This window comes from Typopeltis vanoorti, chromosome 26 (genome assembly GCF_054136105.1).
Source record: "Typopeltis vanoorti isolate ZY-2024b chromosome 26, IOZ_Tvanoo_1.0, whole genome shotgun sequence".
Taxonomy (NCBI): Eukaryota; Metazoa; Arthropoda; class Arachnida; order Uropygi; family Thelyphonidae; genus Typopeltis; species Typopeltis vanoorti.
In genome coordinates this window covers 25,540,602-25,556,690 of record NC_143574.1, presented here as the reverse complement: position 1 = coordinate 25,556,690, position 16,089 = coordinate 25,540,602, and the positions used below count along the sequence as shown (strand labels likewise).

The following is a 16,089-nucleotide window of genomic DNA, read 5'->3' as shown; positions in this document are numbered from 1 at the left end:
ACAAAGGAGACAATTTTGAAGTACATTTGTTAAGAATATTAATTTGATCATAAATGTTTTGCAAGCTTCATTTAGTTTTACTTCCATTATTAAATTGTTTTAAATATTATAATTGTAATGTTTTCATATGTTTTATTGTAGAAAAGCGTGAAAAGAACTCGAAGAACTCTGAAACTACAAGGCAACGATTTTTATTGTGATGTAATATGAAAGTGTGTATAAAGTAATGCAATTATGAAAATTTTTGCTTGGAATGTTAAGTTGAAGTTCGTTATATTTAGCATTTTGCTACTTATAATTTGTGATGCATTAGGTATTTTTGTATATATTTGGGAACTTGATTATGCTACTAGATTTTCTTATCCTTTAGATATAGATATTTCTGAAGTACTGGAAATTTTAAAGAAAGGGGGTAAGCCAAAGTTTGACAAAATAAATGAATATAATTATCAGTTCAAGATTAAAAATGAAGCAAAATGCAAACAGAGAAATGGTCTGTATGAAGATATTCGTCTATTATATGTAGTGAAGTCTGCACTTGCACATTTTAGTAGAAGAGATGCAATCAGAAAATCTTGGGGATGGGAAAATCGCTTTTCAGATGTTACTATCCGTAGAATCTTCATTATTGGGACAAGTCCTGATGTTTCATTACAAAAACAAGTTGATGAAGAGTATGAAAAATATAAGGATTTAGTCCAAGCTGATTTTATAGATGCTTATTATAATAACACCATAAAAACACTTATGGCATTCAAATGGGTGATATATAATTGTCCAGAATCCCAGTTTATACTGTTTGCAGATGATGATATGTATGTATCCACTAAAAATTTATTAAAATTTATACGTAATCCATTTAATCATCCTAGAGGACGCCGAAAATTGTTGTTCATGAACATGCATAATAAAACTGTTGAGAAATATAATGACAGCAGAAAAAGCAAAGTTTCCAGAGAATGGAGTTTGTTTGCAGATAAGAGCAGTTTCCAGGAGAAAGAAAGCAAAAGTTCCTATGACCAGTTGTTTCAGTTTCCAGATGAATTTCATCATGTAGTTAGAACATTAATGCAAAATAATGCACAGGCAAATTTTCATGGTTTTCTATATGCAGGTTGTGTATTTAACTCTTCGCCTCTACGTTACAAACTTAGTAAATGGTATGTTAGCCTTAATGATTATCCCTTTACAATGTATCCTCCATATGTGACTGGTGGTGCTCTTCTTCTTTCTCATTCTACATTAAATAATTTATATTACACTAGCCTTTATACAAAACATTTTCGTTTTGATGATGTATATTTAGGCATAGTTGCCAAAAAAGCTGGGATTGTCCCATTTAATAATAAAAATTTTTATTTTTGGAAAAAACCTTATGATAAATTTAGTTACTCAGATGTGATTGCATCTCATGGCTATGATAATCCTGAAGACTTACAAAAGGTATGGGAAGAGCAGAGGAGTTTAGGACATGCTTGAAATATCTTAATTTATATGTTGTTCATAAACTATATAAGTACTTTTATCAAACTGAGAAATAAATGCAGTATTTATTTATTTTTAATGATATGCAGATTAACTATTTTTCAATAGCTAATTTTAAAGGGTCAGTATTAATTGTCAGAGAATAGCTTATTTAAATTAGCTTTCTTCTAGATAAGGACAATAAATCAGCTTTTGAATTAAAGACCATAATACATCTTTCCATAAAGATGAATAAAACTACTGATTAGCATAAGTGAATGATTTCAATAATCATTAGTGTTACTTTTATATTTTGAATGTTTTTATTTATTTTTTTTTTTTTGGTCATTCACACTCATGAAAAGTTGTAAAACATAATTGTAATAGCACACCGGTTCTGTGGGTGTGGACAAAACTGAATGAATAATTATATAGAATTCCAAGTTTTTTCAAGTACACCTGTCATATATTGCATCATCAAGGTTTAAAATTATGTCCTGTTTAGTTTAATGTAACTATTTGTGGTCTTATTAATCTTGAAAAACTTAAAAAAAAAGTTTATTGATATATATATACAGGGAGGTTCAAAATTCCACATACAAACTTTGAGGGGAGGTAGAGAACATCAAAATCAACCATATTCACATAGGAAAGCATGACTGGAAACTCCACCCGAGAGTGATAGGTGGCACTGTTTGGCAGTGCTCCTCCAGGTGAGCAATTGAGGCTTCTTCATTCAAGCTTTCGATGTCGTACGAAGAACATGTGTCGTTTTACGAACGTTGAGATGGCAGACGTGCACTTCGTTTACCATATTATGTATCCGACTACTATTGAACTGTTCAGTTACGCCTAATAAAGTTATTTACACTACTTACTGCCTTGTGTTATTTTTGTATCTTTGTGTCCCTGTTAGTAGTACCTTCTGGTGGCATTTCCAGTCATGCTTTCCTATGTGAATATGGTTGATTTTGATGTTCCCTACCTCCCCTCAAAGTTTGTACGTGGAATTTTGAACCACCCTGTATGTGTATGTATATATATATATGTAAATTTTTGAAATTATATTTTTATTTAAATTTTTATAAATAATGGGAAAAAGGATGTTTATATTAATCAAAAATGATCCAGATATTAGATAATGTTTGCAGTATTTGCAGATTTTTGTCTTTTTCCAGAACAGGCTTTTTCCTGGTAGTTGTAGCAATTTTTTTCTTCACTGACTATTCTCAATCAAATCATCTACATTTTTAATAAAATGAAATATAAAAATAGAGGAAAACTCATGTAAAAAAACTTTATGTAGAATTTTCACCTAGGTGTCTTTTTTTAATATTTCTTTGGTTATGTCAACTCACGGTATTTCATTGTTGAAACAGATACACTTTAATGTTTTATTTTTATGATAGTCCTATCCACAAAAGGTTGTAGACCTGTAGGACATCAGCAAAATGAGCGAAATCAACTGGAAATCTTTCTCTAGAGACAAAATATAATTCTTCTCATGATTCAGGCTTGCAGTAATCAGAGTTTCAGACCAGTTAATGAAAATCATGTACTGCTTTCAGGACGTTCACAAATATCCATGCTGCAGTGGGATGCAATCAACAGATTGTGTAGGTCAGAGACTGGAGATGTTGTTTATAGATTTGCCTAATAGATAGCATCTCTGTTTACTGTTGGTACAACCTATAGTCAATTAATGCTAGTTTCTAGCAAACTTATAGGAGTTGACCAAATGTTTATTATTATAATTAACATATGGGCAACTCCATGGAGTCCTTAGACTGGCTCATCGAGGGAGGCCCTAAACATTATGGCAAGTACTATCCAAAATTTGTTCCCAAGGATAGCCCCCTGGTTCTCCCACCACCACCACGCCTGTTTAGAAAAATGTACCCTGTATTAATCTTTTTTTTTTTTAAACCTTCAGTAATTTGTATGGCTCAATCATATCACCTCCTTTTAACCAATTTCTGTAACCCACAAATCTTCAATCTATCCTCATAAGGTGCATTCCATAGGCATACCCCTGCCTGGTCACTTGTCTCTAGATCCTTTCCATCTCCAAGAAATCCAGGTGACCAAATCTGTCTTACCAATGCCCTGTAATTTGCAATTGATTGAATGGTTACTGAGGAGCAGAGATAAGCAAGTTATTATTCAATAAATTGCTTATCTCTGCTTCTCAGCAACTAAGCAATCTGATGAGCTGTTTTAGCCACTATTGCGATATGTCTTCCAAACTTCAACTTCCTATCCAATAACATCCCCAAGTCCCTGGCTTCATCAAACAACCAAAGAGTTCCTCTCAGGTCATTTTCTCTTTATACAATTATACATAATAATACGTAACAAAAATTATACATAATAATGACAAAAGAACCAGCCTGGTTGGCTGAGTGGTTAGTGTATCTGCTCTCCAGCCAAGATTCTGTGGGTTCAAATCCTGCATAGGCATGGATGTTTGTGATTGTCTTCCACCCTCATACATTCATTCATCCAAGTATAAATACTCTCCCAATATGGACTGGGTCACCATGGGAGTAGTAGACTCAAACCTCCCACAGCGGGAGAGGCCTTCACGCTGCAGTGGGTAGAAAAATAGGCTGTTCATCATCATTGGCAAAAGAACAGCCTCATGTCATGTTACTAGTCATAGGATTCTCCTGGACTCTTCTCCTGAATAAACTGTTGTGTGATATCTCTCCATCAACCACCCTTATCTACTTGACCAACTTTATATCCATCCCCATGTCCTGCAATTTATTGATTAGAATTCCATGCAGTATACTATCAAAAGCCTTTGTGAAGTCCAGTAGTATCACTGTAAACCATTTCCCTCATACAACTCAGCTGTCACTGTATTATAAAAGGTAAGCAAGCTAGTGATTCATGATATATATATATATATATATATATATATCCTTCACAAAACTATGTTGTCCCCTATACAGTATCCCATTCCTGTATTTTACTCTTAATCAACTTCTCCAATATCTTGACCACAACTCATGAGATGCTAATCAGTCAGGAATTTGCTATGTCAGTCTTGGAGCCACCTTTATGCAGTGGAACTATTTTCACCTCCTTCCACTCCCTTGGAACTTACCCAGAGCTGAGATTTAAATTAAACAATATGGTCAAAAGCACTGTCAGTTTGCTAGCACCTTCTTGTGATACTCAAACTGGTATATCATCTAATCCCATAGCTGTATTCACATCAGGATTCTGTAATATCCTATGCACTTCTGGTTGATTTACCTCTATTTCCATATAAGCTCTTGTTACTGTGATATCTCAACCTGGATGATTTTGCAAAGTGTTCACTTAGTAATTTAACTGTTTTGTCTGATTCAGTTATCCCTCCTTACCATCAGCATTCATTTACATTATTCTGCCATTAAACATTCTTCCTTTTACTTGCAACATACTGAAATAAATTTTTGGAATTACCTTTGGCCTATACTACTAATTTCCTCTCCTATCTGATTTTGTTTTTCTTACCATATTGGTCACCCTTCTGGCCTGTGTGCTTTGTTACTGCCTCATATGTCTGTTGGTCATCTTCCTCTTTGAATTCCCTCCACAAATTTTTTCTTTTTTAGTAGCTCCTGCTTAATGATAGTATTCATCCATTTAACTCCTGCTTGATTTATCTTCCTAACTCTAGATATGAAGTCTGCTATTACTTTCCTCAAACACTTCTTTACCACCTCCCATGCACTATCAACATCCAAGCCTTGCAGTTTCTCATGCCATGTCATGTCACTGCTCCAAGCAATCCATATTGTTATACTTACTAGCCCTGTAATTCCATATCCCCTCTTAACTGAAACACATTTTGCCACCTCCCAGATCAAGATCATATAGGTGACTCTCATTATACATGCTTTGTTATCTGTATTTTTGCATATATGTGGTTTTATTTTAGTATCTAAGGACTATTGTTGTTCTCTATCCAAGGTGTGAAAGGTTCACCTAATGCACTTTATTTCCTATTTTGGTCTGCTGGGCTCAGTGGCCATGTCCATTTTTTGTCCTTACTGTCTTATTGGTGTATGTCTTTATCTGTAAATAACTCCCTTTGAGCAAGATGTCTGGAAAGAGGAAACTAAGAGTGAAAAGAAGAATGTGAAGAAAAGACCAGGGAAATCCTGTTCTTCACCTCTAAAGAATGGAATCTGAATCAATTTCATAGAGCATTGACATTCAAAGGGCCACAGGAGTGAGTAATTTTTCAGTGAGCGTCTTGCTGATACATTTCATAAGAACTCTCAGTTGTCCATGAATTTCGGTGTGAGCAGAATTAGGAAATCTCATTCTCATGCAATTGGGAAAATGGAAAAGATGCTGGCTATGAATTGAGCATCAGAACCAGCAGAACATACCTTTCTCTGGGGTGGTCATATGAGAGAAGGTGAAATTTTTTTAGAAAATCTGATGAAAGATGAAAAACAACTGACACTTTCTGCTACAAGTTGTAGATGTCTCAACCACTATAAGAGTTGCTATGCATCTACAATCTAAATATAACTGGAGAGGCTACAGCTGCAGATAACATTGTTGTTGAAAATTTTCATGATCTCTTCAAAGCAAAGGTAGCAGAAGGGGGTTATACACTGAGTGGTTACAATCAGAAGTTGAAAACTACAAGTCAAGTTTTCATTGAGATTTTGAAAAAAGCAGCCTTCAACTTGAGCATGCCAGCTAAAGAAGATGGTTAGGTTGCAGTAATTTTGAAAATAAAGAACCACTATTATAGTGGTTCTTTGTTTTATACGTACTGAATATTTTATTTACTACTCTTATGTCTTGATATGTATAATGAAAGGAGTCATTTTTTTGATTAAATTAATCTTGAAAGATTGAAGTTTTGCTCATTTGGGAACACAATCTATTATTTGAAGTCTGTTATTGTACGCATTTTCAATACATGTGAAATTCTTGAGAATGCAATCCCCACATATAAAGAGAGTTACATATATGATCACACTCACCAGTTGGCAGCAAGTTTTGGTTATAGACAAATTCTCTGATGCAATTACTTGATCAGTTATAACCAAGACTCGACAAATACATTCATCCGTGGTGAGTAGATTTTGCCAGCTGGCAGGTAGCTGCATGCTGGACAGAATAGGATATATATATATATATTTTTTTTTTTTATTTAATAAAAAAATTCTCAGTAAAATCATTTCTTAACTTGAAGAAAAAAATCAGAAGAATATGAAGTATATAAATGGCTATTCTAATACAAAAAATAATGTAACAAATTATACCAATGTGTTTTTACTGTTCTTCCTATTATTTATTGGCTTCTTCTTGGAATGATTCTCACACAATGGAAATGTCCTGTAAATAATGATGAAGCACCAAGTCACTTTATGGAACTTTCATTGACTTATTGAGACATAACATTAAAAATGTGAGGAAGGGGAAAATACATTTTTATTCGAGGTGAGTAGGATTTTGAATAATTTGTTGAGCTCTGGTTATAATCGTTCTCTTCTTTGCAACAAACGGGTTTTGGATTTAAATCTCATAGTTTGTTGGTTTCACAGAAAAGGACATGGATGTTTATGAAAGTCTTTAGGTGGTAGATGATTTTCATTACATATTAATGTTATGATTACTTGTGAAAACTGTATATATGAATTACCTTGTTAGGAACTTTTGATATACTTCCTTCTTTTCCAGGACTGCTTAAGTTTCTGCCATGAAGTTTGAATTTTTCTATACTTGCAAACAGCCTCACCAAATTCAGTCTCTTAGGCAGAATCAGTCAGTATTTTCTAGTTCTTGTTTTTATTATTATTATTACCCCAAGACCTCATGGAGTCAAAGACTCATCTGGGAGGTCCTTTTATTACACACACATCTCATCATACTGTGTCTTAAACACACTCAAACTCCTTGCAGACACCACACTCTCAGGCAAGGCATTCCAATCATTCACAACTCTGCACGAAAAAACCTGCCTCTCACTCCCCTACTCACACCCTCTTTATACAGTTTCCAGGGATGACCTCTGGTTCTCCCACTATTCTCTGTAGAACTTCTCCACCATTGATCCTATAACAACCCCTTACCAACTTGTAGATCTCTATCATATCTCTCCTCTTTCTCCTGTCCACCAGACTGCAAATTACATCTTCTCAATCTTTCCTCATACTCGACATTTCAGAGGTCAGAAACTACCTTAGTCGGTCGCCTTTGGACCCTTTCCAACATCTCTTCATCCTTCTGAAAACCCGGTGATCAAATCTGGGCACAATAATCCATGTGTGGCCTAATCAAAGCCTTATACAAAGGAACAAGAATCTCCCTACTTCTACACATCAGTGTCCTCCGCATCATTCCCAGAAGCCTTTGTGTTGTCTTCACAATTTTGGTGATGTGTCCCCTAAATTTTAGATCCTTATCCACTATCACTCCCAGATCTCTTATTTCCTCTACTTCCAACAATATATTCTTACTAAGCATAAATTCTGCATCCCATCTTTGTTTTCCAAATTTTAAAACCTCACATTTTACAACATTGAATTCACATCCCAATTTCCGTGCCCAGTCACTCAATCTATTCAAGTCTTCCTGTAAGGCCACAACATCTTCACTACACTTCATGGTTCGTCCCAACTTTGCATCATCTGCAAACAACTGAATATCTCCATCCAAATCTTCAGCTATATCATTAATATCCAAGTTAAACAGTAATGGACCTAAAACAGACCCCTGAGGCACTCCGCTAGTGACTTTCCTTTTCCTGGATATCGCTCCCCCATACACAACTTGTTGATACCTATCAGATAGCCAGTCTCCAATCCAATGCACCAATCTAATATCCAACCCCATCTGCTCTAGTTTGACTGTCAACCTATCATGAGGTACTCTATCAAAAGCCTTTGCGAAATCCAAGTATATTACTGTGTATCCTTCTCCTCTGTCCAAGGAAGTAGTCACTTTATTGTAATAAGTAAGTAGATTACTAAAACATGACCTCCCTTTAGCAAATGCATGCTGTCCATCAAAGATAATACCATTGTTATCAACCCAACTCTGGATCCTAGTTCTCATAAGCTTCTCCACAACTTAACCACCACAACTGACACACAGATAGGCCTATAGTTTGATCACCTCCTTTATGAAGTGGCACAATCTTGCCCTCCTTCCACTCCTTAGGAACTTGACCAAGTACAAGACTCGTATTAAAAAAATATGTCAAGGCAGGTGTCAACTCCCTGGCACATTCCTTTAGAATACGTGGTGATATATTATCAAGTCCCACAGCCTTATTTACATCTAGTTTACTTTTTGAACTCTAATTTTTTTTCTTAGTAATATTTGTATCTGTCTACAGTTCGTCTCTACTTGCTGCTCAGCTTTGATACTTTTTAAAACTTTTGTACATATTTTTCTTTTCATTGTGATATCTATTTTTATCCTGCTCAGAACTAAATGGTGATCCTGGTGAGAAAATGGTGATTCCCAAGACTTCTTGTATCCATTTATGTCTTGGAGTATGCATTGTACACTAGTGTAGGTAGCTCTTCCAGCAGTAATCAGTATAATACAATGAAAGCAATGACTGAATTAAAAAAAAAAAAAAACTGTAGTCAGAACTATGTAGTTATGGAAGTCATTGATAGAACAGCATGGACATTTGATGCTGGAAATGCTTGCAAATAAATTACTAGGTTTTGCAAATAAATTACTAAATCAGTGTTGAACCTTGAATAAAGAAATGTGCTAATTTATAAGGATGACTTTTCACAAATAGAAAAACAAGCATATTAGTCATTTTTATTTAAATTTAGCTGTCGGGGAATGCTTTACAAGTTTCTTTAAAAAGATAATAACTGTGATGGAGAACGAGAACCTTCATGTGATTCCATTTTATTCAGTGGCTAGTACTAAACTATGTTTGGCAAGATGAGTTTTTAATGGCACTTGTGACATAGTAATGATTATTTGACACACGTATTCACAAGAATAAAGAATAATAACTTTATTATTGCAAATAATACAGCCAGAAATTAATGGATGGTCATCAGCATAATCGCAAAATGGAGCTAGAAGAAAGAACATTAATCCTTTGCAGAACTGAGCCACATGCCAGAGTGCCCTTTGTTCTAGCTTTACCTTGTGATTGTGCTAATGCACTGATGATAGCCTGTTAATTTCTGGCCAAAATATTTGCAATAATAAAATTATTATGATCTCTATTCTTGTGAATACATGTGTCCAATAATCGAGCTTTACCATACTATAGAAACTTGTTATAACCATCACTCCCATTACAATTAAAAATAAATTATTGATACCTTTGTAGTTTGGCTACTTCTGTAATCTGGTCTTCTCTTTTTAGATTCCTAATATATTGTGATCTGGTTGGCCAAATGGATAGTGTTTCCTTTCTCTTTCTCCAACCAGTAGGTCATGGGTTGGAAACTCTGCTGTTGGCATAGATGTTTGTGAATTAACTTAATAAGTTGCAGTAATTCATTAGCTGGTTTAAGATCACCATCTATTTATTAGTCCTGAGATGGCTTGAAAAAGTTCTGCATTTGGTCTCTAAAGGAAAGTTTTTGGATTAGTTCATCCACAGTACTAATTTTGTGGATGTGGAATACATGTGAAAAAATAATATACACACCCACATGCACGCACGTACACCAGATTTGCCATTAAGATTGAATCCCATAACTCTGTTTTTGGACCTTTTTCACCAGACCACTTCATAGCATAAATTTCCGCAGGAATTCTCATTCATTTTTGGCTTAATGTTTTCTGTGGCACTCTCAGAATGATACACGTTTTTCATTAGTTTTAAAGTACCTCCAGATGTAAGTACTGTTGTCCCAATTTATGATTATTATTCTATCTAGTGAACTGCTTATCTATATTCAACTTTTATCTATGTACAAGATATCACCCCAAAATACAAATATTTTAGCTTATTCTCCCCTTAGTGTCCCTAATATTTATATTATACTGCGCCTTTCAGGGCATTTAGTTCAAGATATATAATTCAAAAACAAGGATCAAAATACAAAAATATATCTGAGCGTGAAACTATTAAACAGTCGTGACCCTCTATCTCGTAACTTAACACGTTAATTTCCCGCGTGATTAGGTTCATATGTTTTTCATGTGGTGCATTGGGCAACAATTTCAGACAACTGTTTTATCAATGAACAAAGGTTTATTAAACTCATTAGCATGGTACAATTCAATTCAATACTAAGAAAATATTTACAAAATAACATTAGCTCATCACAAGTAATTTGGCTATGATCCTATATGGGTATTGCGATCATGCCGCCATAACAAATTCAACTCATACAATCATATGTATAATCTCAGATCTAATTAACACATTAGTTAACCCTATATTAGTCTGAATACGCTATATGCTGTAGCACATGGACATATGTGATCAACTCACTCTATTTAACTATTTAAAACTATGTAGATTAAATTATCCTTTCACTGTGTTAACACATAACTTTGATATTTAAAACTTTCCTATAAGTTCTAGTAGCAAGGCTTATATGTTGGTCAAACATAACTGGTAATTAGTTTATGGAATTAACAACGCATAAAAAGTATATTAATTAAAGGTAACTTTAATGAATCATTTCTATATTTCGGCAACGTCACGTTGCCATCGTTGGGACCATAAAGATATGGTATGTGCACGCAGGCACTAACAAAAGCAAATGAGGAAGAAAGCAAGAAACTACTATTGTTCCTAAAGTCCTAATGGTTCCCTCTGGCGGGCTAATTTGGCTGTTGGGCTGAGGAACGTCAAACGATTTAGTTGTCTAGATATTTTCAACCTCATTTTGCCATATTGATGGGCCTTTCATGCAATGGGGAACGTCAGACGATTTAGTTGTCTAGATATCTTCAGCCTCATTTTGCCGTATTGATGGGCCTTTCGTGCGATGGCCTTGCTACTAGAATTATGATTGTATAAGCCTTGCTACTAGAATTATGATCATCCACGGAGATTCCATCGCACGAAAGGCCCGTCAATATGGCAAAATGAGGTTGAAGATATCTAGAACGTCTGACGTTCTTCAGCCCAATGGCCAAGACAACAAAATTAGCCTGCCAGAGGGCACCATTAGGACTTTAGGAACAATAGTAGTTTCTTGCTTTCTTCCTCATTTGCTTTTGTTAGTGCCTGCGTGCACATACCATATCTTTATGTTCCCGAAGATGGCAACGTGATGTTGCCGAAATATAGAAGTTATTCATTAAAGTTACCTTTAATTAATATACTTTTTATGCGTTGTTAATTCCGTAAACTAATTAGTTATATTTCCTATAAGTTACAATACACATGCATAAATCTCAGGACACATAATTACTTATATAATATTAAACAAGCAAACTCTTAGTATAATCAGTCATGTACTAAAGTCCTAGTATAACTTTCCTTAGTCTCTTCAACAGTTCAGTAATAGAATAATGATTACAATCACAGACGATTTTTAGTTAACATGAGATTTTTACAGTACCTTTTTTCTTCTGTTTTCTATATTGACCTCTACCTTTTTCCGATTGTACTATCCTTTTATGATCTCTCCTATAATCTGTCACTCCTAAATTCCTTTGGCATTAAACTGTGCATACGCAATCTTTACTTTTCATACTTGAATTACGGACACTTTTAGAATCATCCATACAATGGCTGTGAAACTCGCCACATGGACACCGACTTCTTTACAGATTTCCCTTTCTCATAGTTGTCACTGGATGATAAAACGCTTAGATAATACCTTCTTTCCTTTGGCTAAATGGCATTCCTTGTTTCTTACCATAGGAAATACGGAATCGAAATCCCGCTCACTTTTGTTTCCTTGTTGTAACTACGGAGATTTCCAATCCCGCCACTCGGGAAAACCACGTGAAACCTATACGAAAAAGCTTGTGAAGAAACTCTCCGGGAAAATGCCCCCCGTGGGTGGGGTTTCTAACCCTTTTATACCTTGACCCCTAATCACAGCTGTAATATATTCCTTCTTTTATTATTTAGTTCAGCAAACACTTTTTGTTATATATTTTACTTGGATGCAAGTTCTTTCTTTAAGTAATTTATGTATTAGCTCTTATACAGGGATTTTATTTTCTCTTCATGTTACACCATGATAACTGGGAATTCTACATTCTTAAGGTATCAGGGTGTAACAAAGGTCCCCCCTTTAAACAAAAAAAATTTTCTAAAAGAAATTTTTCTTACGAAGTGTTCCTCCTCTCATATATGGTTTTTTCTGGGAATGAACCTTCCATTCTCTCTAGGCCTTAGGTCATATCTGGATTGTACAAACTTTTTTTCTTCTGTCACTGGCTGTGCTTCCTTCTCTTATCTCTGTCAAACTTAACATGCATCTTATATTACTCTGTGCCTTATCCTTCTTGTAATGTATTGGATCTAATTCCATTTTCATTTGAATTATTCACAAATCTTGCACAATCTGTGAGTATGTGTGCAGCCTTCATAGCAAGAGGTAAATCCCAAACTAATAACTCACTTATTGCCCTTCTAAGCTTGAACATAAAGCATAAGAAGTCGGCATAAATAAACTGCCGCTTAGATTGTACATTTACTTTGCATCTCCTGTTCATGTTCCACCTTGAATAGTTAAAGTAACCTCTAGATCTTTCAAATCTCTCAATTAAGTTCACAGCGATTGTTCCCTGACTACTTTCCCCTAATTCCCTTTCCTCTACACTTTGATTATCTACTACTTTGACGTTTGTTACAAGGTAAGTCTCCGTCTGGCTGTTGTCTTCGGATGTTGAAGTTAATGAAGGATCAGTCTGGTTATCAATACATACTTCATTATCCCTCTTAGACTGTACACTTTGTACGATGTTAGTCTCATTTTGCATTCTGCCCTGATGTGATTTCCTAACCTTCCTTCTCTTATTATTTCTCTCTTTACCTGACCGCTTTCTTCCCATAAAGTATATTTCATTACGAGAGAAGTTGCATGAGAATTTATACTTCTCTAGAAATCTTATTCCTAAGATGATTTGTGAGCTTGGGCGAGATGTCCTAGGGAAGACCAACAAATCTTGCCAAACACTCATGTTAAATACAGGGTGTTCGGGATAAATTTGACAGTTTCGTAAGGAAAAAGAAAATCTTCTTTGTATCTATTAAATTTAATGAATTGACAAAAAACCATTACAGGCAGAGTTAATTACAATACTATCAACAAGATTTACTCAAAATAACCACCATTAGCATCGATCACAGCTTCAATTCTGCTTCGGAACCTCGAACAAGCTGATGCTACAGTCTCCCTGGGAAGGGCCGCAAAAACTGTTTTAATTTTATCCATTAACTGGGCTTTTGTATTACTGGAAGTGCGATTGGTGTCTTTTTCAACTGCGCCCCATACAAAATAATCCATGGGATTAAAGTCTGGGGAGTTTGGAGGCCAAACATTTGGACTGGTGAAGTCGTAGAAATTTTCAGACAACCATTTTTGACTTTTCCCAGAGGTGTGGCAAGGGGTCGAATCCTGCTGCCATACATACGGCCTACCATTGGCTACCCTTGTTATCCAGGGCTTGACTACAGTTAGCAACTCCACGAACAAAGCCCGAATTCCAATGCCAGGGTTCTTCAACACCTGTTCCTGCAGATTTGCGAGGAATTCTGCTGTACGAACGCAATCAGATCGTCTGCTAGGGATCTTTCTTCTTGCTACATCCTCGTAGTCACGATTGCAAGTCTCTAGTTCATGCCTGATTGTTTTTACTGTATTCAGGGAGCATTGGGCAGCAGTCGTAATATCCTTATTTTGATGGCGGGCACGAATCATCATGATACAAGTTATTCTCTTCCATGATTCAGGTGGGTTCCAGCTATCCATCCTTTCTGACATCTTGTATATGAATGAAGAAGGGTCCAAACTTTTAAATGAAGAGAAGTGTGTGTTAATACATGTAACTTACGGAAAAATATAATTAATTATAAATATGTCAAATTTATCCCGAACACCCTGTATATCTTCTTTGTTACATATATCTCTGATGTTGAGATTCCTGATAATCTAATCGGTCTCTTTAGTTTATAACCACCTCGCCATAGACAGACTTTTATTTCTTGAAGATAATCTTCAGTAATTACAGAGGCCCAGGAACCAGTATCTAGCAGTATGTTACAATAACATCCCTGTGTGTTCCCCTCGATTATCATTCTCGATCCTCTGAGATGTTCATGATTTCTTTGTCTACCTTCATAATTATGAGGAGTTTGCCCAAACTTCGACAAATGTTAGCTTGGTCCACTTTTGCTATGAGTTGCCCGGTGTTGTCCTACCTTACCCCAGTCCTGAAGATATTTTCAGGGCTGGGGTAAGTGGGAGCAAACTTTGTTTGCTCACACTTGGATAATGGATTAAACTAAATTTATTATAATCTAACCAAGTGAAAAATAAACTTCCAACATCTTATCCATTTCCACTGCTGTGTTCGAATCCAGTTGAGGAAATAATTGTAATACTTCCAAATCATTTGGTATCCCCTCATCCATCCAGCTAATGGACTTCCTGGGTTGTATACCTTACTGAAGTGATTATTTAGCAACTCAGCTATTTTTAAAGTAACTGACATGTTTTTTCACATTTACCAAGGTTGTTTTCTTTTTCCAATTAGTTGTCATGTAGGTATAAAAATTCTCTTTTGTTTCCCTCTGCCTGTAAGGCTAAGTGCTTTCATATTGTGATTTTGTCTTCTTCACCATAGCTCTTGGGTCTGGTTATCACCCTTCTCTTAGTACTAGATCCACATTTTCTTCTTATGCAGTTCCTGCTTAAAAATTCATCCATTTAACTGCTGTGTAATTTGTTCTCCTGACTTTAGATGCAGTCACAGCTTTTTATAGGCATCCTTTGACCACTAGCCATGCACTGCTGATGTTTATCGGTGACTTTTGTAACCTTAATTTATTAGGATAAGAGTTGGTTTTATGAAATATATTTTGTCTATAAATTGTGTGTTCTGATAGCCTGTTTGAGAAAATGGTTTGAATGATAAAAAAAATGAAAAATTAGTTGTACTGAGTGAGTTCGCACGTTTACACAGAGTAATACATAGGGCGAATCAGCAGTTGGAGCGATTGCAAAGCTCTTTCCCAAGCGCCTCAGCTAACGGAAATAAGCAAGTGAATGAAAGGAAAAATAAGCGTATGATTGGGAGTGTTTCAGAAATGAAGGAAAGAGTGTTGTGCGGTGACTCGTTAGTAAGAGGTGTGATAGATGAGAGTTTGACTAAATTGTACTTACCGGGTGAGAAAATTAAGGATGTAAGTGTGAGAGTATTAGAGCACAAAAGCAGAGGGTGAAAGAAATGATAGTCGTGGTGGGAACGAATGATTTGAAAGGAGATAAATTTGATATGAGAGAGGACTTGAAGGAATTATTAGAGGTAGCAAAAGAAAAGAGGGACAGAGTTAGGATAGTGAGTCTGTTGCCGTGGTATGACAGAGAAGAGTTTAGGAGGGCCATAATTGCAAATGACTTTATGTGCAGGTTATGCAGATGGTGTGGAGTGAGTTTGATGAGCAAAAGGATTTGTACAAGATGGATGGCTTGCATTTGA

The 16,089-nt window shown here is 35.5% G+C and overlaps 1 protein-coding gene across 3 annotated transcripts in view; it reads left to right on the top strand.

Moving 5' to 3' along the window:
- The window catches only part of LOC150092421 (beta-1,4-mannosylglycolipid beta-1,3-N-acetylglucosaminyltransferase brn-like), a 162,452-nt gene extending 160,760 nt beyond the window's left edge, over positions 1-1,692 (top strand). For all 3 annotated transcript variants that reach the window (XM_090414898.1, XM_090414897.1, XM_090414899.1), the window contains one exon: positions 142-1,692. In XM_090414898.1, coding sequence (XP_090271024.1) covers positions 235-1,479 — 1,245 coding nt within the window. In that variant the 5' untranslated portion in view covers positions 142-234 and the 3' untranslated portion in view covers positions 1,480-1,692. The remainder of the gene's footprint in view (positions 1-141) is intronic.
- Positions 1,693-16,089: the final 14,397 nt, after the last annotated feature.